Here is a 25,591-nt window from a genome sequence, read left to right as displayed (position 1 = left end):
CTGTGTTACAATTTCTCTAACTTCTAATAAAAATGATTGAGGCATCCCTCCGTTGAATCCTTCTGAACATCGAACCCCAAATGATGTGAGGGAAGCATTCACCACTGTACAGTTATGTACTTGGTCTGGTCGACCTGGAAGACAATAATATTTGAGACAACGAGGATGTCACGGTGGCAGGAAATCGTCTGAATGTAAACGTGACAGTTGTGGGCCCGATCTCCACTGGTGATAATATAAAAAAATCCACGTATAACCACTTCATAAAAACCTAAAAATATCCTATATATATTACTTTCATAATATTTCAAACAGCTTCCAAAGCACTCCCCCTCGAATAAATGGCGAAGTATGTGATAAATGTATTCTTCTCATTAGCTATGCCATATATTCACTTGATTTAATGTTAATGGCTGATCTCGTGCCAAGTATCTAACTTCTAAAGAAATTATTCTAATACATTTAGAAATATTGAGAGAATTGGTGTGGAGTGTTCTTTAATGTTGAGATGTTTTTTCTTCCTTATATTAGCAACTGTGTTAGGTATGTAAATTCGGATTTTATATTAAGTTAATATTTGTTTCTATTTTAAATATTATCAGTGTTTTTTTAGTTCAGTTCAGTTTCAGGGTAGTGTTAAGATATTTCCTATTTTTTTTCCTCCTTATTTTCGAATCAAACCGTGCTGAGTAGTCGTTGGATTGTTATCAGAGTGAGATTAAAAAATAAAAAATTAAATCCGCTTCACGGTGTATCCTGCACATAGCAAGGTAGGCAGAGGGAATCTAGTGTTAAAACACTCTGTTCCCCACTTTCTGACAGTTTCTGGAGGCATTGCGTGGTTACAGTGAGATAATGAAAATATTTCGTGTCCCAAGTAAGAATTGAATCCTCAACCATCACGTTTATTGCCAGACGCTGTTCCGCTGTATTACGACAACACCAGAGCCAAAAACAATAATAAAAATCAACTTACCCGCAGCAATTATATGATATACACACGGAACTCTCTGCTTTCCTATTCTATTGTGGGCCCAACAAAGTAAAGTTCCGTAGTCCATTTCAGTATGCGGTGTATAAGTGACAGTCGAGCTGGTGCCAGATCTTGAGACGTACGTGTCGCTCACTTCGTTACTATTGGCAGTGTTGTTGAAAGTCCATCGAAACTGTTAACATAAGGAATTCATAATTTAAATAATAATGAAGTTTAGACTTTTAATGTTTTTTTAATTGTTAACTCTAATTTCCTTTTTAACCTGATCCCTTTAGAAAGTTGTACAAATTTTAGAGTAAATTGGACGGCAAGATGTTGATCAAGGTTGCAATAGAATTGCAAGATTTTCTTGAATATCACACATTTCTATCTAAGAAATTAAAAGGTTTCTCATCCACATAATACTCGTATATCATCAGATTCTTACATGGTGGAGTTATGTGTCACTCAGCTTTCCATTGCCAGTACTATTAAATAACTAATTGATAAATTTGTTTGGAGGATCACGCTAATATCAGAAACTACTAGTTAGAATTGAAGTGACAAAAATTCGTATAAGACATACATATACACGAATTTTTGTCACTTTTAAAACGAAACTTAACTTGACAAAGACGAAGATGAACGAAGACACTAATATGATTATGATCTAAACTTCTAACATATAATACAAAATAAAATGTCTGAATTCTCTGATGTCGTTAATACGATTCCTGGAGGGATGCCAGTCTCCGTTTCTTTTGTAATAAACGAAATTTAGCTGGATGTGTACATCCGCGGATGTTCCGCATAAATTCATAACTCATTTATAAGTTTTGCAATATGAAGTTGCCAAGAACCAACAGTTCCTACTCTAGGTAGGTAAGTTAGGTGACGAAGGAAAACAAGGTAGCGCGTTAAGTGAACTCGTGAAATATTATGACGTTGCATTTGGAATTTTGTTTTGTTTATTTGTTTGTGGATGCTGTAGCTTTTGGTTGGAAATATAAGAAGGTGAGTCATTCTGTTTGTTGGAGGAACACGGAGGAACCCTCTGCGAATAGCTACTTTTTGATATTTTTCTTGTATCCTGCTATTCGAGACTTTTCTCCAGATTATCTGAAGTGGACGATAAGAAGAGAGAACAGAAAGATTTGTCAGTAATTATTCTGTACTCGTCATGCACACGTACTCTACTTTTTTGTTATATTGAATGGTAAGACTTATACTTTTACCTAGATTGTGTAGTATCTGTTAAAAAAAAGTTTTTTTCTGAACAGAGGTTAATGCTACTAGCCTTTACAGCATTACGTAGCAGCTTGACAGGAAGTGAGGAAAACAGGAAAGTGGAGAACGGAGTGTTTTAACATTAGGGTAGCTCTGCCTACCCTGTTGTGTGCGGGATACAGCGTGAAGCAGATTTAATTTAAAACACATATAAAGTAACGAGCGACTAGTTGAAAAAACAAGTCTATGCCCACAATTATTATACGAAAACGGGTTAAGATAAAAAAAAACACTTGGCCTCCTAAAGAAACATGATTCCTTTGACGCCGACGGTTGTTATTTCGAGCTTTTCGATACTTTTTTCTCACTTTTATTCCATTGTTGGCAGCTATCAATCAAGTTTCAGTTAAACGTCAGTTTTTATACAATAAAGAACGATGTATGGCAAGATTTTATTTATTTAACGATATTTTTGGGAGCAACGATTTTTGTTTCTTTTTTTATTTATTTTTATGAAACCCATATATTTGATGAAGCATTGAATTAAATATGAATATGGAGGGCTTGTTCCGTTATATTTTGTTTTTGTGTGTATGCTTTTGCATATTTTATATCAATGTTTATAGATATTAATTATAGTATAGAGTTTTTATAAACAAAGTAAAGCCATAATGATATTGAAAATATTTAGTGTTTTTTTATTATTTAGTGCACCTATTAAAATCCAGAAATTCTAGATTTTAGCTTTTACAACATTGTAATTAAAAAATATTTTTAATCGTTTAACATAACATGACTAGGTGTTCTTATACTAGTTAATATCTCACCGCAGTTGTCGATACTTTAATTTAATTATTAAAACGTTTATATAGTTTTACCGTATCGTTTCACTGTGGTCCCTCAACCTGTGCGCTGTTTACTGCACATAGGTAAGGGGACCTAGTGTTAACACGCTCTGTTCCCCTTACATCGCCCAACTTTCAAGACATGGCATGTTGTATGGCGGAACTCAACCCTGCGTTTTGTTACGATTTTTAGTTTATGAGAAATTTGTGGACCAAATTTAAACTCACGGACTAGAAAGACTAAATCGTAATACTCAAATATCATCCAATTCTAACAATATCACAAACATACATACATAAATAACAAACTAACATATATTTTTTTTAAATCGGAAAAAAAATTAACAATCCAATACTAACTTCACTCTACTAGGCTGGGGCTAGGGTACTCACGCTAACTTCAGGCGGGTTCGCGTCCACTTGACACGTTATATGGGCGCGCTCCTGCTTAGCGACGCCGTGGACCCTTTGTTGAGAACTGCGGCACGTCGGCGCATCTGGAAGGAGCATTATGGGTGTAACTTATGTTTTATGGGTATATATTTCTTTTTTTTCTTTGATGTTTTGATGTGTAATTGGTAAGAAATTAGTGTTGAGATACTACGTTTTTTATTTTCTGTCTACTACAGAGATATGACATGTTAAGTTAAAGAACTAAACACTGCCTTTTCTTACTGAAGGAAGAAAATGACAATTACACACATAATAAAAATCACAACATAAAAACACATAATAAAAATTTCCCACCATTGATCAGGCAATGCTCTAGAAGTGTCTTAATGGGAACGGAGTGTCTTAACAATAGCTTCCCTCTGCCTACCCTGCTATATACGGGATAAAGCGTGAAAGTAAAAATATATATAAACAAGAAATAAATCACTGAGCCACAACGGCTTCAATGATAATTTTGTGATTCAATCGTTGTAAGTTCAAATAGTATATTTTTAATTAATCTAAGTACAAAGCAATTCCTCTCTAGCATCCTTACATTTTCTATCTCAAGCCCTAAAGCAAGGGAACTCTTATCTTCCACATATAAAATAAAAGTCGACCATAAAATAGACGTAAAACAACCGAAGAGGGCGGTTTATTCTTTTATCGCCTTCCGCGTTAAACGTATGCAAATATATTATATAGTTTGTAGTGATGTTTATATTACACGCTGTATTCCACACATACAGCGTAGAGTAGACGGAGGGAAATTGGGAACCTAGTGTTAAGACACTTCGTCCTTATTAACACATTTCCGTTCCCCTCCGAAGAATTCTGAAGGCATTGCGTGTTGAGTCGCAGAGGGCAAGGCTACGCTTTTCAACCAGAGCGTGGAAATGAAAATATTAAGCATTTATTTCATTTCATCGAGCGGGAATCGAACCCTATCACACGCTTATCACCTCTGCGCCTCATACATTTAAATATTTGTATCAAAATAATATACTTTTATTAAGTTTTAGAATATGTTTTATTCTAGTACAATGGAAATGTGACACTGTATGTTTAGAAAAATCTTCATATTCACGCTGTATCGTATTTATTCTAAACACGCTTTATCCTATATGTAAAAGACTAGACAAAGAGAATCAATTATCAAGTATTCTCTGCTTTAAGCCAAAATTTTGTTGCTATTCCTCCGATTGGGAATCGAAGCCACAACCGTCATCAGTTAGACATTCTCCCACTGCGCCACTAGTTTACTTATAAAGTGGAAATGAAAACTTACACAAAACATCCAAAGTGAAAGGTTTGCTTTCCCCATCGCCCTCAGCATTGAACCCCAAGCAAGTGTAGTTTCCAGCAGTCTTCCTTCCCACACCTTGGAGTACCAACGATTGGTTGCTTATTATGACACCCTGACCTACGTTGTGGTGAAGAGTTTTACCCTGGATAAAAAGATAAAAAATAAATTAAATTAAACTAACATTTTTTATATTTTATTTTTCACTTCACGTGCTATCTCGCATATAGCAGAGTAGCTCAACTTTTATTCTTATTTTAGTAGATATTAATCTATATATTTCATATTATAATATAATAATGCTGAGTTATCTTGTCCAAATGGGTGCGGGTTCTAATCTCACTATGTTTTCCTTTTTTTATAAAAATTTTACTGTCCATCACGTCGAAATATAACGTACCCTAAATATTTTATATACTATACTATAAAATTATTTAAAACTAAAAGAATTTCTTTGAAATTGATTCCAGTAGTAGCATACTCACATTATGCCTCCACTCTACTTTATAAACGTAGGGGTGAGCTTTGATGATGCAATCAAAGTACACGTCGGTGCCCTCTCTGATATTGCTCGGGTCTAAATTAGTGCCCAGCCGGACCACCGTCTCGGGAACATCTGTTTGGGTAATTAAATTTTATAGATAGATAGATAGATAGATAGATGGTAAGTATCTTAACATAACTAAATAATAATTAAATCTGCAACTTCGAAATCCTTCAAGGAAAACCTTGGATGATTTTGAAGAGACATAGGTTCAAGGTTCAAGTTCAAGGTTGAGGCCATCATAAGGGTGTGACTAACGCGACGGTTGCAGGTTGAGTCTCCACCGGAGGGAATTAATTATTATTTCTTAATATTTTCTTCGCTCTGGCAAGAAGACATAAGCCCGGCGTTGAGTTACACCACTCAACACTCAATGTCTGGAAAGTATCGGTGGAAAGTGGGGAACTAGGTTCCCTCTGCCTACCCCGCTGTATGCGGGAAACAGAGTGAAGCTTTTTTTAAAATTAAAATTTGAATTAAAAAAATATAAACTTACACTGTATATCCAAAATCCAGTCGTCTTCCAAAGCAGGTACTGACGCCATTTGTGGGTTAGAAGCTCGACAAGCTAATTTCGCGCCTGCATCAGCTTTGGTCAGCTGTATTGATACTGTAGACGTCGTTGTATTGCCGTCCGTTGATAACTGGTAACAAAACGACAATTACAGTTAATTATTCTTCTCTCTCTTTTATCTATTATTTTTATCCAATTTTCTTTGGTTTATAGCTTTTATCTTCACGCGTATTCACTTTTTCATTCCTGCTACGTGGCTGTCAATTAATTATAGACATCTGGCGGATGTCATACAAAACGAATGCTGTATTTAAAGAGAGTATATTCTCTTTACATATATAGGTAGCATGCCATTTTTTTAACATTTTATAACCTATTGAACTATTTGAACTTAGCAGGACTTGTACCCGCACCTATTGGAAAACATCCAAGCGTTTTAGTCAAATAAACCATATGTCTTTTTTGAGCTACGTCCAAATTATTATAAGCTTGTAAATTGAAACTGGGGAACTTAAGCAAGATTGAAGGTTAGGAATGTACCCCACATTCCTCACACAGGAGGCGAATCTCAACGCTGCACTTAGTCTCTTATTCAGTGAAAATATAAATTAATACATAATATAATAATACAGTGAAATAAAATAATATTTTACGAGTATAGTATCCATTTGGCTTAAATTCGTTTCGAGATAATGCTGAATTCCATCAACAAATATTATAAATAAATATTTATATGCATAGTAAAATAGCTTTTCGATACCGATCGAAATCTATGGTTTTGGCTTGAACACCTCTCGGAGGGACGAATTATTTTCAATTCTCTGATCTGGTAAGGCGTAAGTCTATCTCTTATTCAGGTGAAAGTGGAGTTTTTGACACTATGTTTTTTTTTTTCCAGCTTCACGATGTAGAGTATACTGCACACAGCAGAGGTGGGTAGAGGGAACTTAATGTTAATACACTCCGTTCTCCATTTTCCATAGAGTTATGGAGGCATTGCGTGTTGAGTGGCATCAGAGCGAAAAAATAAAAATATGAAATATGTTTATTTTGCGTTTACAGTCACGTTTACCTCTGTATATTATATACATTTAAGAATAAAATGATAGTAAGCAATGTTAGCTGTGTCTACCGCATTTTAATACGATTTTACGTATTTTAATTTCATAGCTGATGTACGAGCGATAGGTACTATTTGTGACAATATCGTCAAGGCTATTTTTAAGCTTACGAATTCTACTTAGAGCAGTTTGGGAACATTCCGTTCTCCACTTTAGTCCTTCCTTCCAATTTAAATATAATAAATTTCCTTTTCGTTATAAACGTAAAGTTTGAGGGTTTGAGCTCCACTCTAGGAATGATTAGTAATTAAATTGAATAGAGGAATGAAAAGTAAATTATTTTCATCTCTCTGCTCTAAAAGATAAGAGGTGGCGTTTAGTTCTGCCACTGGACACGTAATGTTTTGATAATTAAATATTCTTTTAAATATATATTTGTTGTTTGACTATGTTTAGTATGTTCATATACTGCATTTTAAAAAGTAGACAGACACGGTGATGCTGGTGATGCTTGAGGGTTTAATCCATTTTTAGGGAGGTATTTGTTTTCCAGCTTCATGCTGTATCCCGCATGTGGTAGGGTGAGCTTAGAGTTAAGATACTACATGCACTCCCGACTATCCATCGATTTCTGATGATGAACGGAATGTGAAAGCACTATATTCCCTCTCCCTACCCTGCTTCACGGAAAAAGGGTGTATCGAATACACAAACATCGTTCAATCAAACATTTAGCTACTGTACCACTATAGACATAAGGTAAAAATAAAATTTTCAAAAGTAATTTTCATTATAACGATTCCAGTGAAAGTCTTGCAATTACATTCTTGCTCTTTTAAATCTAATGAAGAGTCCCTCAATGTTTCAGCAAAGAGATATAATAAATTTGAAACCTTTCTCATTAAAGTACGAATTTAATCTGTTCTCGTTAAAATTAATTTGGTTAATGAACGCAATTTAATTAAGCCGTCGAATTGATTTCTAGATAATTATTTTATACAAGTTATATTTATATAATTAATGTGTATGTATACAGTATGTATATTCGCCAATTGCATGGTAAGTAATGCCTCCAGAATTCGGCGGAAAGTAGAGAACGGAGTGTCTAATCACTAGGTTCCTTCTACCCTGCTGTGGGTGGGATACAGCGTGAAGGTGATTTAATTTTAGTTTGATATTGGTAAGTAATGGGTTCAATTCTCTTTCACGGGAATTATTATATATTAATTACTCTGGCATGGTGACCAGAGATTAAAATTTCGCCACTAAGCTAATACCTCCAGAATCAGCGGAAAATGGGGTCTTAGGTCCCCTAGGTTCACTAGGTTCCCTCTGTCTACTCTACTTACGAACCAAAAACACCCAAAAAGGTGAAGCCACCGGTAAAAGTTAGTTTGAAATAATTTTAGTTACATATTCCAACATTAATATGGCATTCGCTCAGAGAGATGGCCAGGACTCGGTCGTAATGCAGCAATACGATTACACTACCGACTCGTGACCGCCAGTGAAATTTAAATTTGTGTCACATTATTTAGCTTAAGTACTTGCTAGTAGCAGCATATTGTTATATTTTAACTTATATTTCGCGTATATTGTACTTTAATTCTTTAAATTGTAAAATTTTGTATTTTCCTATTTTATAAGATATAGGATAGGATGTTACATAGGATCGGACTAAGTTTTTGTAAGAACATATAAATTTATCTCTATGGTAAAATGCTCGCCTACCACGCGGGCGGCCCGGGTTCGATTCCCGGCCCATGCATTCTATTTAATTTTCCTCACAGACAGCCACGTAGTGCTTGCTTTTCATCAGGGACAGAATACCCCCTTCAGCATTAACCACAAGCTTGAAAAAAAAAACCCGGCTGCCTCTATAGCAACGAAGATTTTGAGTTGAATGTATTATTTAAGCGCGATATATTTGGTTTCACATTTTTTGTAGTAGTTATTAGTAGGTAGGTTTTTGTTTATAATTTCTTCTGTTTAAAAATAGTCATTTAACTATCTAAAAATAGTAATTTAAATATATTTTAATAAGTACTTGAAAAGATTAGTAGCACAGATTTAAAATTACGGTACCTACTAAAAAATCCTTGCTGTGTAAAACAATTGGAAAATCCTTATTGAAACTACAAAAATGCAGGTTGCATTAGGGTTTTATTAATTTTCACATTATCTTAAGTGCTTTGCAAACATACATTATATGAATAATCCAGTAGTAAAAGCGGGCGAAGCCGCAAGAGGGTCGCTAGTATCTTATAAAACAAAGTCGTTTTTCGTGTCTGTCTGTTGTTTCTAACTCTTCTTCTTCTAAACCACCCAACGGATTTTGATGTAATTTTCACCATTAGGTCGAGTATTTTCCGTAGAAGGTTTATATATAGTTTATTATTTGTACATTCTTATGTAAATTAACATAAATACGATAAATATGTATAAAGTCCTACCCGTTGAGACACTTTCGCGCATGCGCTGCTTTAATGGTAAGTACTACATGAAAAAATGTAGCGGAGTATTGTTCCTCTTAATAAGATCTACAAAAAAGTCCGCGACGGCATATTCGTATCTTTTAAGAATAACGCGTAGTGATAATTTTTCTGTCTAAAAATAATAATTTCAATATATTTTTTATTGTGAGTCTTATTTGTCCATAATGGTATTAATCCTTATCCTATAAAATACTTTATTAATTTTCTACGTTAAACGAAGATAAAATTTGCTTTTTACACTATTTCGAAATAGCGAATAGTTTTACAGAAAAACGCATTTAATTGTTGACACATCCCGCCGTTGACACATCAGCTGTATGTTACTCAAGTTTCACTTACCCCTTACTCTCAGCATATAAATAAGTATATTAGTTACGTTGACCATTTAATGTAGATCAAAACTGTCTTTTACTGTTTTTCATTTTAATAAGTACTTTAGAAGTAGTTACAATATCAAAAAATCCTTGCTGCGAAACGGCTCACCACTCGCCATGCGTCCGCCGTGCCCGCCTGCCTTACACGCATCGGTGGTTCAGTGGTAGAATGCTCGCCTGCCACGCGAGCGGCCCGAGTTCGATTCCCGGCCGATGCATTCTATTTAATTTTCCTCACAGGCAGCTACGTAGTGCTTGCTTTTCATCAGGGACAGAATACCCTCTTCAGCATTAACCACAAGCTTGAAAAAAAACCCGCCTGCCTTTATAGCACCAAAGATTTAGATGCGTTTGCACATATTGGATAATTGGAATTGAATGTATTATTTCAGCGCGATATATTTGGTTTCATATTTTTTGTAGTAGTTATTAGTAGGTAGGTTTTTGTTTATAATTTCTTTCGTTTAAAAATAGTCATTTAACTATCTAAAAATAGTAATTTAAATATATTTTAATAAGTACTTGAAAAGATTAGTAGCACAGATTTAAAATTACGGTACCTACTAAAAAATCCTTGCTGTGTAAAACAATTGGAAATGCGGGTTGCATTAGGGTTTAATTAATTTTCACATTATCTTAAGTGCTTTGCAAACATACATTATATGAATAATCCAGTAGTAAAAGCGGGCGAAGCCGCAAGAGGGTCGCTAGTACTATATATTTTATACTGATTTTTTGCTCAATAGGTAGCTAGTGGAGAGATCGTTACTTTAATTAAAATAAAAAAGTATAATCTTGATATACTTTTCAGTTTCTGAGAAATTTATGGACAAATATACAAACATGCAAACAAGAATTTTTGCAAGAATCGAAAAGTGTTTTTAAAGTATTTGGAAGCCCAAATAGATCATCTTCCAAAATTATCCAATTCCAACAATATCACATACATACAGTCATGTCCACTCGATAACTTCCTGCCTTTAAAGTCGGTTAACAATGGTCCAGAAAGTGCAGACGGAAAAATCTCCCTAAAGCACATAAAAGCGAAAGATTCATGGCCATAAAAAAAAAATAAACATAAATATAATCGACCCTTAAATCTATTCGTATAATATAGAACTAATGACCGAATCGCATGTGAGAGTGATATTTAATAAACATTTTTTTTTATTTAGATCAGAATCAAATAATAATTGTATTTTTTTATCTGATAAGAGAAAATTTTCGAGATATAATTGTAGGTAGCAATATTGTTATCACGATATTTGTTTAATATTTAATTTTCATTCATTTTCTTGACTTCTGCCATTTAACATACTTTATGTCGAAAATTGGGTCGAAAATGGGGAAGGCAGTGTTTTAATACTACGTTTCTTCTATCTACCCTGCTACATATATACAGAATACAGCGTTGAGTTCCGCTATCCAACTAAAACGAAATATCTACATTTATATCTCTATCTTTATCTATTAAGATAACAAAAGTTTTCCACTGCCTCAACGATTGATAGACTATGCCCAAGGCGGTATTTGTCCCGTTCAATCTACATTTATTACTGCTACGTGCCCTTATTTTAAGATTTCCGTTGTTTCTCCGTCGTAAAGATTACGGGTGTTCCGATAAATGGAGTTGGAGAGAAATTAGGTTTGCCTGTCGTTGGTAGGAATTGATTAGCCGTGACGATGAAAATGGTAGTTTTTTTTAGTAATTTTCATAATGGTTGAAGTATTTTTTATTTAGTTGACTTATTTGTTTATAATTTTTATTGTGTATTATTATTGTGGCCTTAGTGTCAAATGTCTCCGTTTTTCTCATTCTCATATTTATAGATACTAAGATTTACAGCGTGAAGCTGACAAAACATGCTTTTATTAAACTAGAACATTCAATATCTAGTATTTATATATATTTAAATTTAAATATATGTGATTAATCCGGTAAAAGAATCTTATTTAAAAAGTTATTGTATTATTTTTACCTTGTATTATCTATATATATAAAAGGACTTGTCCTCACTGACTGAGGTAAGACGCACGCACAGCCGTAACCGCTGTGCGTAGAAACGTGAAATTTGGAGAGATGTTTACTTTCATAATCTGGACATCCACTAAGAAGGGATTTTGAAAAATTTTAACTCTAAAGGGGTAAAATAGGGGTTCAAAGTTTGTATGAAAAAAAAATTAAATCGGCACCGATTTTTATAAAATTTGAAATTTACATTTTTAAAAGTATTTAATTGAACACGTGTTTTATCGTTTTCTAGAATTCTCCCTCTAAGGGTGCAAATAAAAGGTTGAAAGTTTGTATGGAAAAATTCTTAAATCGCCACCGATTTTTATAAAATTTGATATTTAGACTCTTAAAAATATTTAATTGAACATGTGTTTCATGGTTTTCTAGAATTCACCCCCTAAGGGTACAAATAAGGGGTTGAAAGTTTGTATGGAAAAATCTTTAAATCGCAACTGATTTTTATAAAATTTGAAATTTAGACTCTTAAAAATATTTAATCGAACACATGTTTCATGGGTTATTAGAATTTACCCCTAAATAAGCAAGCGAAGCTGCGCGCGTCCGCTAGTATTATACAATAAGAAATTAATATATCTTTCTTTTTACATAAGTAGGTTGAAAAGTAATATAAAAGTTCCTAGTTTTCGTAACAAAGTTTAACTTTCAAAGTTACACCGAATGTTACAAGACAAAGCTTTATAAGATCTCTGATAAAATAATTAAAATCCAATTAAGATTTCGAAACGAGACTTTATGCAAACAATGAATCTCATTATGAAGCTAATAAGAAGTAACATCTATAATTCTATATATTCAGCAGAGATAATAATTTTTTTATAATATTAATTCTATGTGATATCAAAAAAAAAACATAATATAAACTTGATTCTGGTATAGCCAAACCATGGCGTTGTGTTCCGCTACTATGCACTTAAATTTTCGTCTTAACATTAGGTTACTTCTGCCTACACTTTTACATGCGGTATACATCGTGAAGCTGGGAAAAAAATGCAATATAAAGCTCTTCTGTTTTTCTTCTGTCTTATTTATTTCCCCACGCGGCGTATAACGCTGAACCTTACAATTTTCTTGGTATATCCTGATAAGTGCTGTATACAAAAATAATCAATGAAAATTGAACTTTCTTACCGTTTCCTTAGCGTTGTTTATCCTGTGGCCGTTCTTCCACCAGGTGATGGACGCAGGTGGACGTGACCCCGAGCTTTGGCAGAGGAGATCGTATCTTCTACTCGCTGATAGGGGCTGATTTGATCCCAATATATGTACATTTAAAGGCGGAACTGAAAGAGAATAATATTATAAGAGTTTTGATAATAAATCTGTAGTTTTATTAAGATAACCAGATATTTGAGTCAATTATGGTTCAGTGATATAGCATCTAAATGCGAAGGTTATGGGTTCAATGCACACTTGGTGCAATGATAACACTAAAATTATTGTCGTTTTCTCACTCTGCTATGACTGACACTATCATAGCAGAGTACTATGGTGGAACTCTACGCTATGTTTGGACTTGTAACCAAATCGAAAAAAAAACCTGTTCCACGAGTGGGCATCAAACCCATGACCATCACGAACAATGTCCTTATACATTTTCTGTATTTAGTGTATTTTAACATTCTATTCCAATTTCAAGTGGCCTACAGTACAGTATGATAGATATTGCCTCGTGATAGATATTCAGGTACGTTAGCGGGCTAATAACGTTACTTTGGCACCCTTTGGCCTTATTTGGCGCAATGACTAGTTTCCTAAATTACCAGAACGACTGGTTTTAGTAAATAGATTATTTTGAAATAGAGAGATGGTTTTAAATTTGAGTAAGGTTTACGATGAATCCCTATTATATCAGAGAAGATAGTCCGTAGGTCACTATCCCATAAATTCTGGCATTACGTGTTGAATGGCGGACCTTAACACCGTGCCTTGTCTAGTTACCAGAGCGACAAAAGAAAACAAATAATTCTCCCAAATGTGATTCGGACCCGTAACCGTCCTATTACTAAAGTCAGATTTTAATAATAATTTAATTACTTAAACTCAAAAAAGATAGAATAAACAAATAATTAGAACACCTCCATTAATACATTACGGAGGTAGGAAAAGGAGACTGCAAAAGACAAACAAAATTTTCAACTAAGCTTAACAATGAGTTCGGATTTTCCCGCTGTTTAATGAGCAAACTTGACAGGTGTCGCTTCCAATGACTACAGAATGGATTCTTTGGGAACAAAACTTTGATATGTAGGTCATTTTCTATAAGTTTTTAAATGATTCTTTAGTTTTCAGTTCAGTTCAGTTCAGTAGAGTCATAAGATGCTACGAGCTGGTCTTGATATTATAAAATTTGGAATATCGCGTGGTGAGTGGTGGAACTAAACGCTGCGTTTCGACTTGTTACCAGCGAGTGCAACAAGTCAAAATTCAGAGTTGGGTTTTGTTTTATCTTGTAAGGACAGCGAGGAAATTAAAATAATTGATTTTTTTGTAAGTTACAAATCAATTATTTTCATTTGATATTCATATTAGTTGTGTTGTGTAAAGTATTGTAATTCGCTATTTTGTTGTGGCGACTATTTTGGATTAACAATAATATTGATAATGTCATCCTTAGCTCAGATATAGTTAGAATGTGTCATGACACATTGTTATGACACACAGTGGTTTAACGAAAATGAATTGTGAATAAAGTAGAATAAAATATAACTTACAGTTCATATCCAAAGTGAGGGTAGTTTCAATGGGGTGGGCCCGCAAATGATTAGAGGCCCGACACGTTAGGGTTGCTCTCACATCAGAACGGTTCAGAGGTCCCACTTTCAGAACACCTCTCACGCCGTTCCCTTGCAGCGTTGTGGCAGTTGTGTCTGTTTCTACTTCGTTTCTATACCATTTGATCCATGGACGGGGTCGACCTGGAAACAGAATTCATGATTAACATTCTTTAATACCTATACTAATATAAAGAAGTTGATTAGTTGGTTTGTTCATTTTCAACACTATGCTAAAGTTTTATCATTTATACTTATATTAAAAAGTAAATTGACTGATTTAGATTTTTTATCTCATGTAAAAAGAAAGTTCTTTTAAATATGTATTTTTCTACTTATATTTTTTTTATATAATAAAAAAAAATTTACCTCCTGTTACGTCGCATTTGAGCGTAAATGTGTCGCCCTCTACGTAGGGACCTACTATAGCCTGTTTCACGTCACCCTTGTCGTCCGTTATGACCATTTTGTTTGGTGGAACTAGAGCAAAAGAAAATAATTACTAAAATATATTTTTTAGCTTCAGGCTGTATTTCGCATTTAGCAGGGTAGACAGAGGAAATCTGGGAACCTAGTATTAATACACTTCGTTACCATTAAGACACTTCCGTTCCCCACTTTCTGCCGAATATTGGAAGCATTGCTTGTTGGGGAGGAACTCAACACAGAGCTATGCCTCGTCACCAGAGCGAAAAAATCAAAATATTAAATATTTAATTTACTCTAGTTAGTTAAAGAAAGATTCTTTCAACTATCTTGTTATATATTAGACTAGTAGTTGCCTGCATCTTTGTTCACGTAGACTTAAAGACGTAACATGAAAAAAATCCCTATTTTTTGTCTCAAAAGAATTTCAAGAAACTCTATGTTAGTGCAAGACAACCTATTGTTACGAGACTACGTTCTCTTCAAGCCCAAATTTGAAATATCGTTAAATGTTGTTTAAGTTAGCCTTTTGTATTATTTTAAATTTATTTGAATTAAGCAAAATGTAAGCTAACAAATCATTTATTATCCCCAATTAGTTGAGGTTAGCGTATTTTCAATTAGTTGCCTAGACGGGCAATGACCGGTGCAGTATTTATTGGATTGTGTATTATTTTTATGCTCAATAGTTGATTTGTATTTGTATAAAATGCGCTAATGAGATGAGCAGATGAGAATTAATTGAACCATTATCAAACCACCATTACATACTAGTTTTTTATCAATATTATGACGGGGATATGACGACGAAACTATAGTTTATTATTATATAGTTTATTAGGATTAACCTAATAAACTGTAGGGCTTAGGCAGGACCTGGACCTCTTTAAAGAATGCGGGGTTCCTGGTAAAGATTTTAGTGATTGAAGAACTTTGAAGATTGAAGAACAATATCTCAATTATATAAATCCGTTCAGCGGTTCTGGATATATAAGGTAAAAAGAATATTACATATATATATAGGTACATACATACAAACAAGATACGCGTTAAAAACATAACCCTTCCTTAGCAGTCTGGAAAAATTGATCCAACCCAAATTTTATACATTTTTAAAAATATTGTGTCACTTTATTTTACTTTCCATTTAACACGAAAAGGTTTTAAAATAACAAAAACATGGTTTTAAAATAACAATCTACAATTTAGCTTTCACATTCTAATATTTCTAATACAAAATGAGTGTTTTATTCATAGTAGATAAAATCTCCATTCGTACATATGCAGTGCAAAAGATACGTTTATTTGGAAAGTTGCCATATTAGTTTGTAAGATATCGACTGTACGTGGATTCAATCAGCCGTTTTAAGTTATTTTAAATTTTATTAGCTATGTTTTAGAGACCATTGTGGCGCAGTGCTAGAATATCTAATTTGGCTTAGTGGTTTAGGTAGATCTAGTGTTAACACACTCCACTCTCCACCTTCGTTCTGAGAGTGAGAGTGGGTACCGCAACTGAACAGCTAATTGTCTTACGAGATACCGATGCGATCATTTTATTTGGAGAAATGAATGATTTTCATTCCCCCGAAAAGAATCAGAATCAGAAGAAGAAGAAGAAATCATAATTGCTGCACCATGATAACAATTATAAGGATAAATAATAATATATGATATATTTTACTGTTTTATTTTTTTGATTCGTTCACTTAAATAATGATTTCATTTTCTATCTTCACAAAATTTTACTTTTTAAATACATTTTTATGTAACGTCTCATATATAAAATGGATATTATAGCATTTTATGACATGCCATCTCCCCAAAGGACGCTTTTGGGCGTACTTCCATTATAGTAACAAACTATTCTACTCAAGGCTTTCAAAAGACATCAAGTAAATTACTATTGGAAAACTTTCGAATTAGTTTTTTTTATAAAAGTGTTTTTACTAATGGAATGCTAAGTGGAGTTTTGGTGTCACTTAAACAATTTACAAAAACTTTGCTTTTAATATTATTAGTATATGTTTATTTAAATATTCAGATATATATATATATGACGGCGCGCTGCTATGTATTAGTTTTAATTATAATTTCGCAATTATTACATTTCGATTTTAATTGATTTATGTGATGGATTATATTAGAAGAATATTTAAAATGGAGCGGGTAACCCCGAATAGGGTAGTAGGTGTAGCCACAAGTTATAGCAGACGTCATTGGTTGACAGCTATGGCGTGAGATGTTCACCAATTAACCTATTGGCTCCTAATCTATTGTAATTTTGTTAATCTTGTGAGATTTATTGTAAAACTGTTATGTAAACGAGTAATAAGACATTGTAGAATATAAATGTGACTTTTATTAAAACATCTCTGTTGCTACAACGCCCACAAATGAATAGTAACAGCCAAGACCGCTTTGAGGCCCCTTCTGATGCTTCTACATATATATATATATATATATATATATATATATATATATATATTCAATTTTTGTTTTTGGATAATAATTGAGTAATAAAGGCTTATTTACTTTGTTTTGATGTAGAAAGGCTAGGTCTAACAAAAATACAATTGCTTAGGAAAGATTTTTCCACAAATATATAGACAATGATTTTACGTCTTTAATAAGAAAAAATGTTTAATCACTATATTTAATTTATATTTACGCAATCGTAGATATTCTATTAATTTTTTATAATCGTAGATATTCTATTTGTATTGGTTATGAATTAAATAAAAATTCATTATAACTGTAACTTGAAAAATGATCCAATTAATAAAAATGAAAATATTGATAAAACATTATGGATTCCTTGGTAGATACATTTTCTTCTGTCAATATATAAAACTTGGCTAAAACCTAACATAACCATTTGCCACTAGGTTCCTTTGCAAAAATAAAATCAACACTTTCAATAGCATTTAGGTAATTACTTACCTTACTCCTACCAGATACGTATTCTAAATAAGTCCTACAGATACATTAACTTAAATATTTAAACCCTACCTCGTCTAAGCTAGTTCTGGATAAAAGTAGCTAGTAAATTCAGTTTTTTTCGTGTTTTAACTTGGCAAGGGTAATTTTGTAGAATATTCTAACTAAAAGTGTCGTCTGTTAGGTACGAAGTCTAAGAAACCCCTCTTGGCATACTACCAAAGAATGGATAGATAAACTGAACTAAGATAAAAACATTTACGAATTCCTACTTTTTCATTTTTAAACGAATTATAAATGCTGTTACATTGAGTATATATTTGTATTAAAGTGAACTAAATTTCAATTTTTAAAAATATATGTATATTATTTTATTTTTCACATGTTTCTCTTTCGAGAGTTGTTATTTGAAAGTTATTTATTTACACAATTGTAAAACTGAACATTTCTACTTTTTATAGCAGGATAGGCTAAGGTTTACTATTAAAAAACTCTATTCTTCACATTCCACTTAGCGGAACTTAACGCCATGCTTAAAATAAATAATTAAGAAGCGCCTTACTAGAATCTCCATGGATACATGTTCCAAAATCATTAGTCAAAATCATAGCGTTAAATTCCACCACTAATTCCGCAACATTATAAACTAAACAAAAATTTAAGAATAGAGAAACGTACCACTAGGCTCTCTATATCAAGCAACATTATAAAACGAACAGAAATCGTAGAACGGAGAGACGTACCACTAACAATCAACTTCGCTTCGCTTTGTTTAATTCAACCAAGTCATTCTGGTGTTGAGGTAAAACGTTTACGTCAGTGCCGCACTTCACGGAGCAAGGGCGTCGAGTACTTAATGGAATCCGACTTCAAATATTTGTTTTACACTCATCGACAATACATTGGGTCAAAGTGTGTTATTTATTTGGAATATTAACATAGCGTTTAGGTGGGGGTGGGTACAAATCAATTCAATCTTAAGTTAGAAATTAGGGGCGTGACAGAAGATATTTACTTACTTAATGACTTATTTGTTTGGTATATAAAATTTTGTTTGGTATAAAAAAAAATGTGTTGTTAGAAATGTAAATATTGAGACCAACTCGAAATAGAAAAAAAAATAAAAATGTCTCTCTCCAGAAATCGAGAAATAGACAAAAGTAGGGAACGGAAGGGTCCTAATGGGAACGAAGTATCTTACCATTATGTTCCCAGGTTCCCTTTGCCTACCCTACTATATGCGAGATACAGCGTGAAGCTAAAAAAAATCTTAAATAAAAATATTGCACGATATACCCCTTTACAATAAAAATTGATACATGAAACTCTAAATATAATCTTACTTTGCGCTGAGTGCACTAGAGTGATATGCAATAGATCAAAAGTGCTTTTTAGTTCATTTCATATTTCCTACACAGGTACGGTATCAAAGTATTTTTAAAATAGAACATTTTTCGCATCATGTGGAAGTAGAGACGGTAGATTTGTCTTCGTTTGTTGAGTGGCGTAACTCAACGCTGCACTTTTACTTAATTATAATGTGAATAAAATATATAGGTACGTTCCCTAAATGAAAATTATTCAAATATTATTGCAAAAATATTTAGGTTTCGTATCCAAAACATGAAAAGGAACCCTAATATTGAGTCTTGTCAGTCCATCTGTTCGTCCGTTTGTTACGAGAATGTATCTCATGAACTATGATAGTTAGATACTTGAAATTTTACATTTTCAGGTATTTATGTTGCCACTATAACAAACATATATTAAAAACCAGCATTTATTTTTAAATATAAAATATAAAAATGTATTTTTGCCGTTTCTATAGATAATGGTACGGAACCCTTAATGCATCAGTCCAACTTGCGAGTTGCAGTTTCTACAATATTAAAAAAAATGTGAAAACCGGCTCCTAATGAAGACAAAGAACATTACATTGTAATATACCAAGACAAAAATAGCCTGACTATAGAAAAAGGAGTGATGTGACACTGAATTCTTCGTATTTCAGATAAGACACTGTAGATAAGAAAAAAACTTGTTACATTCTCCCAAATCAAACGCCCTGATTTGCTTAAAAGGAAATACCATTAAGATTTTGGGTAAAAGTAAGATCTGGGGAGCCATTACGGCGGCTTTCAGAGAAATGTCTCTTCTAAATACTTAATAAGGTACTGCAGATAAATTAAGTGGTTCATTATTTAGTAGCTTTTTATATAGTTCTAACTTCGTTTTCCATTTTCCAGTCTTTTTGTAACTTCCGCTTATAGAATGAATTATTGTGTTATATCATACTTTAGATGTATATATATGATTTCCTTTTCAGTTTTAGTAATAAAGTGTGTTTATTATAATAATAAATTAACCAATATTAACGACGCCCTGGGTCTTAGAATCCATTCCTTATTTTATCCCTCAGCTTCACGTCGTACCCTGCGATTAGCAGGAGAGGTAGAAAAATCTAGGTGATTGCAAAAATTTAAATTGAGATATTGGTTATTGAGTGGCTTGACTTTTGTTTTAATTAGTGGAAAAAATGAGAATAATTCTAATGGAGCTCGAAACACAGCCTGGAGCCCTGGAGTCGAATCGAACCTGCATTCACAGCCAATCGCTGTCCTACTGCATCACACTATTTTTCCAAGGTACCGATAAATTAGGGAACGGAGTATCTTAACACTAGGTTCCCTCTGCCTACCATGCTATATGCGGGATACAAGGGGAAGTTGATTTTTTTTAAGTTTCCATAATAAAATGAAAACGACACGAGTGAGAAGCCTCAGAATGTCGAAATAGCCTCTTAATATACTTATTATCGCATTACACGCCCGACATTGGATTACTGTCAGGTTTCAGCTTGTCGATGGCTCCGTGGAATGAGGAGCAGTTTTTTAACAAAGAGGATTTAGAGGTTCGAGAGAAAATAAATATTTCATGTTAATTTTTCACAATTTTTAGCAATCGAATTTAATCTTTATTGCTATAGCGATATAATTTGTTTTGGAGTTTGAACTTTTCCCTATATGATGTGTATTTCGTCGTGTATATTTTGCTACAAATTCGTCCATTTTTAAAATAAATTGGATCCGGATCGAGTCTTTTATAAAATTGTAACATCCACATTTCTAGAATTTTTGCTGAAATCATAATATAATTTTTCGTTGGTTTCTGTGGAAAATGGTAATACTCGGTACGGTATATGGGCTTGAAGTTGAACATATGCTACTGATAATATTTATATATATTTTTATATCTATATTTTTAATATTATTAATATAATATGATACGAGGCCAGTCATGGCGCACGGGCACTAAATGTGACTGTAAAACCGACTGGTTCCCACAACCATATCGATCCTTACCCGAGGAGATAAAATATTTATTTTAATTTATATTTTCATTTCTTCGCTCTGGTGTCGAGTAAAAGCGCGGCGTTGAGTTCTGCCACTCAACACGTAATGCCTCCAGAATTAGGCAGAAACTCGGGAACAGGAGTACTAGGTACCCTCTGCCTATCCTGCTGTGTGCGGGATACAGCGTGAAAATAAAAGAAAGGTTAAGCAAAAAAAACAAAACTAAACATGACTTACCAATAACAGTAAGATTAACTCTTGAGTTTCTAGTTTGAGCTTGTTTGAAGTCTACCCTACATCTATATATTCCTTGGTCGGTCGCCCTCACTCTGTCCACACCCAGCTCCGCCGGTCTCCTCTCCGGCAGGAAATATGCTCTCGAAGCAAAAACACTTTCATCCGACCATCGTTCTGCAACACCGAAGTCCTTTTCCCTCGCGTCCACGCTGTGAAAAAAAATATATTAAAATCACGACAGTATAATATATATGTTATAGGTATGTTTGTTTGATAATATCTAGTAATATTGATACTTTTTTTTACAGCTTCAGACAGTTAAATAACATCCCTTCCCTATTTTCCGCCTCATTTTCGTAAAATTATGTGTTGAGTGGCGGAATTCAACGCTATTCTTTATTTTGTTAGCATAGCAGGTTCGATTCACACTAGTCGCAATGAAAATAATTCATTTGCACGAGTGTGAATCGAACCCACAACCCGTCGCGCCTACAGTCGCACGTTTGTGTCTATGAGCAACTGGTCCCCAGTTTATTTATATTCAATTGATGGAAATAAACAACTATTACAAATCTAATTCATTATTGTGTATTTTGTGGCGGAACCTAACGCTGTTCTTTGTTGAACCACACTACTGAAACGCAAATATTTAAAATATATACAAAAGAACATTTCCCATTTCGCGGAGATAGTGTCAGAGAATTGCAAGTGCTGTAATTCACATTTACCAACCAATTTAAAAAAAAAACAACCATTCCATTGTAATAAATACGAATACGAGTAGGCGAATGAAAAAAATCGAGTTGTTTGTATTCGTGGAAAAAATTCGATAAATCTTTTTCTCTCGCAAAAGTTTGTATCGACTTTGACGCGCGATAAGCCAATGTTGTTTTTCATGACACATGCCTATAATCGGATTTTTTTTGTTAATACATGTCAATTAATCCTTGTTTTTTTTGTTTGTTTAAATATTTTTTATGAAGATTTAAAATTTTTGTGTAATTTTATGTATTTTATAATATGGTAACTTTAAATAATTTTTAATAACTTAAAATAGCAGCTATCTAATATAATAGATATAGAATTCTAGTTGGAATCAAGAATTGCATGATACGATATTTCGTTTAGTTGTAAAAATAATATGATGACAATGACTAAGTGCGGCAGGTTATGGGTTCCATTCTCACCTGAGCAAATATTTTCCTTTCTTCGCTTTAGCGTGGTATTAAGTTCCCTCAACACACAATGCCTCCAGAATTCAGCGGAAAGTGGGGAGTGGAAGTATCCTAATGGTAACGGAGTGTCTTATATGCAATGTGTTACTAAATCTCTAATTATCTTTTTTTAAAGCCAAAAAAAAAAGATATGTTAAGTTAAAGATATGTTAAGATAATTTCTCTATGCTATATAACTCCAACTCTATTCTGCTACCAGATTTTTTTAACAAATATACAATTAGAAGTTATAAAAATATAATTTTCAATTTAACATTCGATCTTTACTCTTAGACGCCGAAAAGCATATTTGTAAGAACATCCCCTAAACAACGAGACATTTTATATGGAGTAAAGTAACACTTCAAAAACTGTTGATAAATTAAATCATAAGAAAACGTCGCGTGTAACACGAGCCGCTGTTAGATATCAAATGACATACTGCTGCTGAGAAAGTCCTTATTAATGTTGGGGCAAGGGCGTTTGTGTTGACTCTTTATTTCGACGTGACAGGTAGTTGCTGGGTGGATACTTATATCTAAGTTTACTTATATGACTTAGATTATTTGACATAAGTAACGAGGATGACGTGACGCAGCAGCTCAATGTATGGCTGTGAACGCGATGGTTTGAATGCCATTTGAGGGGAATAATTATTGTTGGGGTTCCGTACCTAAAGGGCTAAACTGTATGTCTGTCTGTTGCCGCTATAGCAACAAATACTAAAAACCAAAATAAAATAAATATTTAAGGGGGCTCCCTTTACAACATACATAAGTTTTTTACCGTTCTACAACTCAACACGCAATGCACGCACTTTTTTATCAGCTTCACGCTGTTAGTGGCTCACACTCAGCACCCTACTGAGAGGCAGAGGGAACCTAGTGCTAAAACACTATTATTTAATACTACTATACACTATTTGTATCGATATCTGGAGACATTGTGTGTTGAGTGAGTGAACTCAACGCCGTGCTTTGCCTAGCCATAAATATTTCACAAAATTGGGCCCCTGCGCCACGACTGGCTATTTTATTAAGCTTAATATAATTACAACCAACCTGTATATAGGCGTGCCCAGATCTTCTCTATACCATAGCACGAGCAGTACCGCGTCATCTTCATCCTGCGTGGCGACGTCGCAAGGCAGGTACACCGGCTCACCCGCCACCGCCACCACTTGTGTCATTGGTGCTGGAAGAGAAGAATATTATGAAGAATATTCATAAATATATTGAGGTCAAGATGGCGCAGTGGACAACGTTTGTTATGGTTGTAGGTTCCTTATTTACACGTTATTTTTTGTTTGACTGGAAGCTGCATATCGCTTAATAAAATTCCATTATATATGACTCAGGTTGCCACAGCAAAAAAATAAAATACCTGTAAAAATAATACTAACAAGTATGGAATTAATATCTATGGAATGTTATGCAGGATAGCTGCCAGTTTATGTAATAATTAAATTATACCGTTGACATAGAAAAGAGTAACTGTTTAGTTTCTTGCCGGTACTTCTTAGTAGAACTACATATCGAGCCAGTGAAAGCTTTATATTTATATAGGAATATATTTTTTTGAATTTAAAGCAAGATAGGTAAATCAAACATTTAATATTTTCATTTCTTTGCTGTGATGTCGAGGCGCGGCGTTGAGTTTCGCTAATCATTACGCAATGCCTCCAGAATTCGGCGGAAAGTAGGGAATAGAGTGTTTTAACACTAGGCTTCCTCTGCCTACGTTGCTACATGTGGGATACAGCGTGAAGCTGAAACTAAAAACAGAAAGATAGACAGAGGGAACCTAATATCAAAACTCTCCGTAGTCCACTTTCTGCCTTAATTCGAGACATGTTGATTGACGGAACTTAACTCCGACGCCAATGTTTTACTCAATATAATGCATAAAAGCTTTAATATAACATTACAGTATAATAATTGAAATATAATTATTAATCTTAGGAAAATATATAAATTTTAAATTTACTTTTTAGTTAAATTTAATGAAATGTAGGAGAAAAATACAGAAAAGAAAAAAAGACAGTCACAGATAAGTCTAGCGTCCACCGGAACTAAAGAGCATCTCACTGTCCGGTTATCATTATTTCTCGTTTCTTGTTACCTCACTTTTTACGTAAAACTTACCCCAATATTAAAAAAGAAAAAGTTATTGTACTGCTGGATTTTTCTCCCCGATTTATTTGAATTTAAATAAATTATATTTTTATAGAAAATAGTAGGTTAACGGGTTATAAGTTGGGGCCAAACGAGATTTCACAGGGTTCCTTTGGAAGATTTTATAGGGTCTTGGGAGATTTTATTGGGTTTTTAATCCTGCACGTGGTAAGGCAGAGGGAACCCGATGCTAAGGCATTACATTCACCATTAAGACTCCTCCGTTCTCCACTTTCCGCTGAATCCAAACGCCAAACTCTATTTTATCAGTATTATTTTTGTCAAAATTTAAATTATAAAATTTTCTTATTACTAGATAGATTATATAGCTTGGTTTTTCTTTTTGTATTCTTTTTTTTCTTTTTACCTATATAGCCTGGTTGACAAAGACAATCTATTGCTGAGATATTCCATTCTTTAATTTGAGCCCTACTTTGAGACCTTACGTGTTTATTAGTGGAACTTAAGATCGCACTCTTTCTCGTCATAGCAAAAAAAGACATATTTTAAAATATTATAAAATTCACAATAAAATAGTAATAAAAACAATTTATTATGAAAAAGCAAGAGCAGCACACATAATCTGAGATAGTGTACCATCACTATTTGTTTGCTTATTTGTTATACGATTCGAATAAGATAAGATAAGAAAATACATAGCAAAGCTGTATCC

General features: G+C 33.5%; 1 protein-coding gene across 2 annotated transcripts in view; it reads right to left on the bottom strand.

Moving 5' to 3' along the window:
* The window catches only part of side-VII (sidestep VII transmembrane protein), a 231,262-nt gene that overhangs the window by 5,819 nt on the left and 199,852 nt on the right, over window positions 1-25,591 (bottom strand). For both annotated transcript variants that reach the window (XM_085189297.1, XM_085189298.1), the window contains exons 3-13: window positions 23,806-23,938; window positions 21,531-21,739; window positions 14,944-15,054; window positions 14,515-14,718; window positions 12,932-13,083; window positions 5,821-5,968; window positions 5,266-5,396; window positions 4,766-4,925; window positions 3,439-3,542; window positions 977-1,166; window positions 1-134 (exon numbers count right to left, since the gene is read on the bottom strand). In XM_085189297.1, coding sequence (XP_085045423.1) covers window positions 1-134; window positions 977-1,166; window positions 3,439-3,542; window positions 4,766-4,925; window positions 5,266-5,396; window positions 5,821-5,968; window positions 12,932-13,083; window positions 14,515-14,718; window positions 14,944-15,054; window positions 21,531-21,739; window positions 23,806-23,938 — 1,676 coding nt within the window. The remainder of the gene's footprint in view (window positions 135-976; window positions 1,167-3,438; window positions 3,543-4,765; window positions 4,926-5,265; window positions 5,397-5,820; window positions 5,969-12,931; window positions 13,084-14,514; window positions 14,719-14,943; window positions 15,055-21,530; window positions 21,740-23,805; window positions 23,939-25,591) is intronic.

This window comes from Heliconius melpomene, chromosome 8 (genome assembly GCF_056956725.1).
Source record: "Heliconius melpomene rosina isolate 202511_hmr_F chromosome 8, ASM5695672v1, whole genome shotgun sequence".
Classification (NCBI taxonomy): Eukaryota; Metazoa; Arthropoda; class Insecta; order Lepidoptera; family Nymphalidae; genus Heliconius; species Heliconius melpomene.
This window is presented reverse-complemented; position numbering and strand designations above follow the sequence as displayed.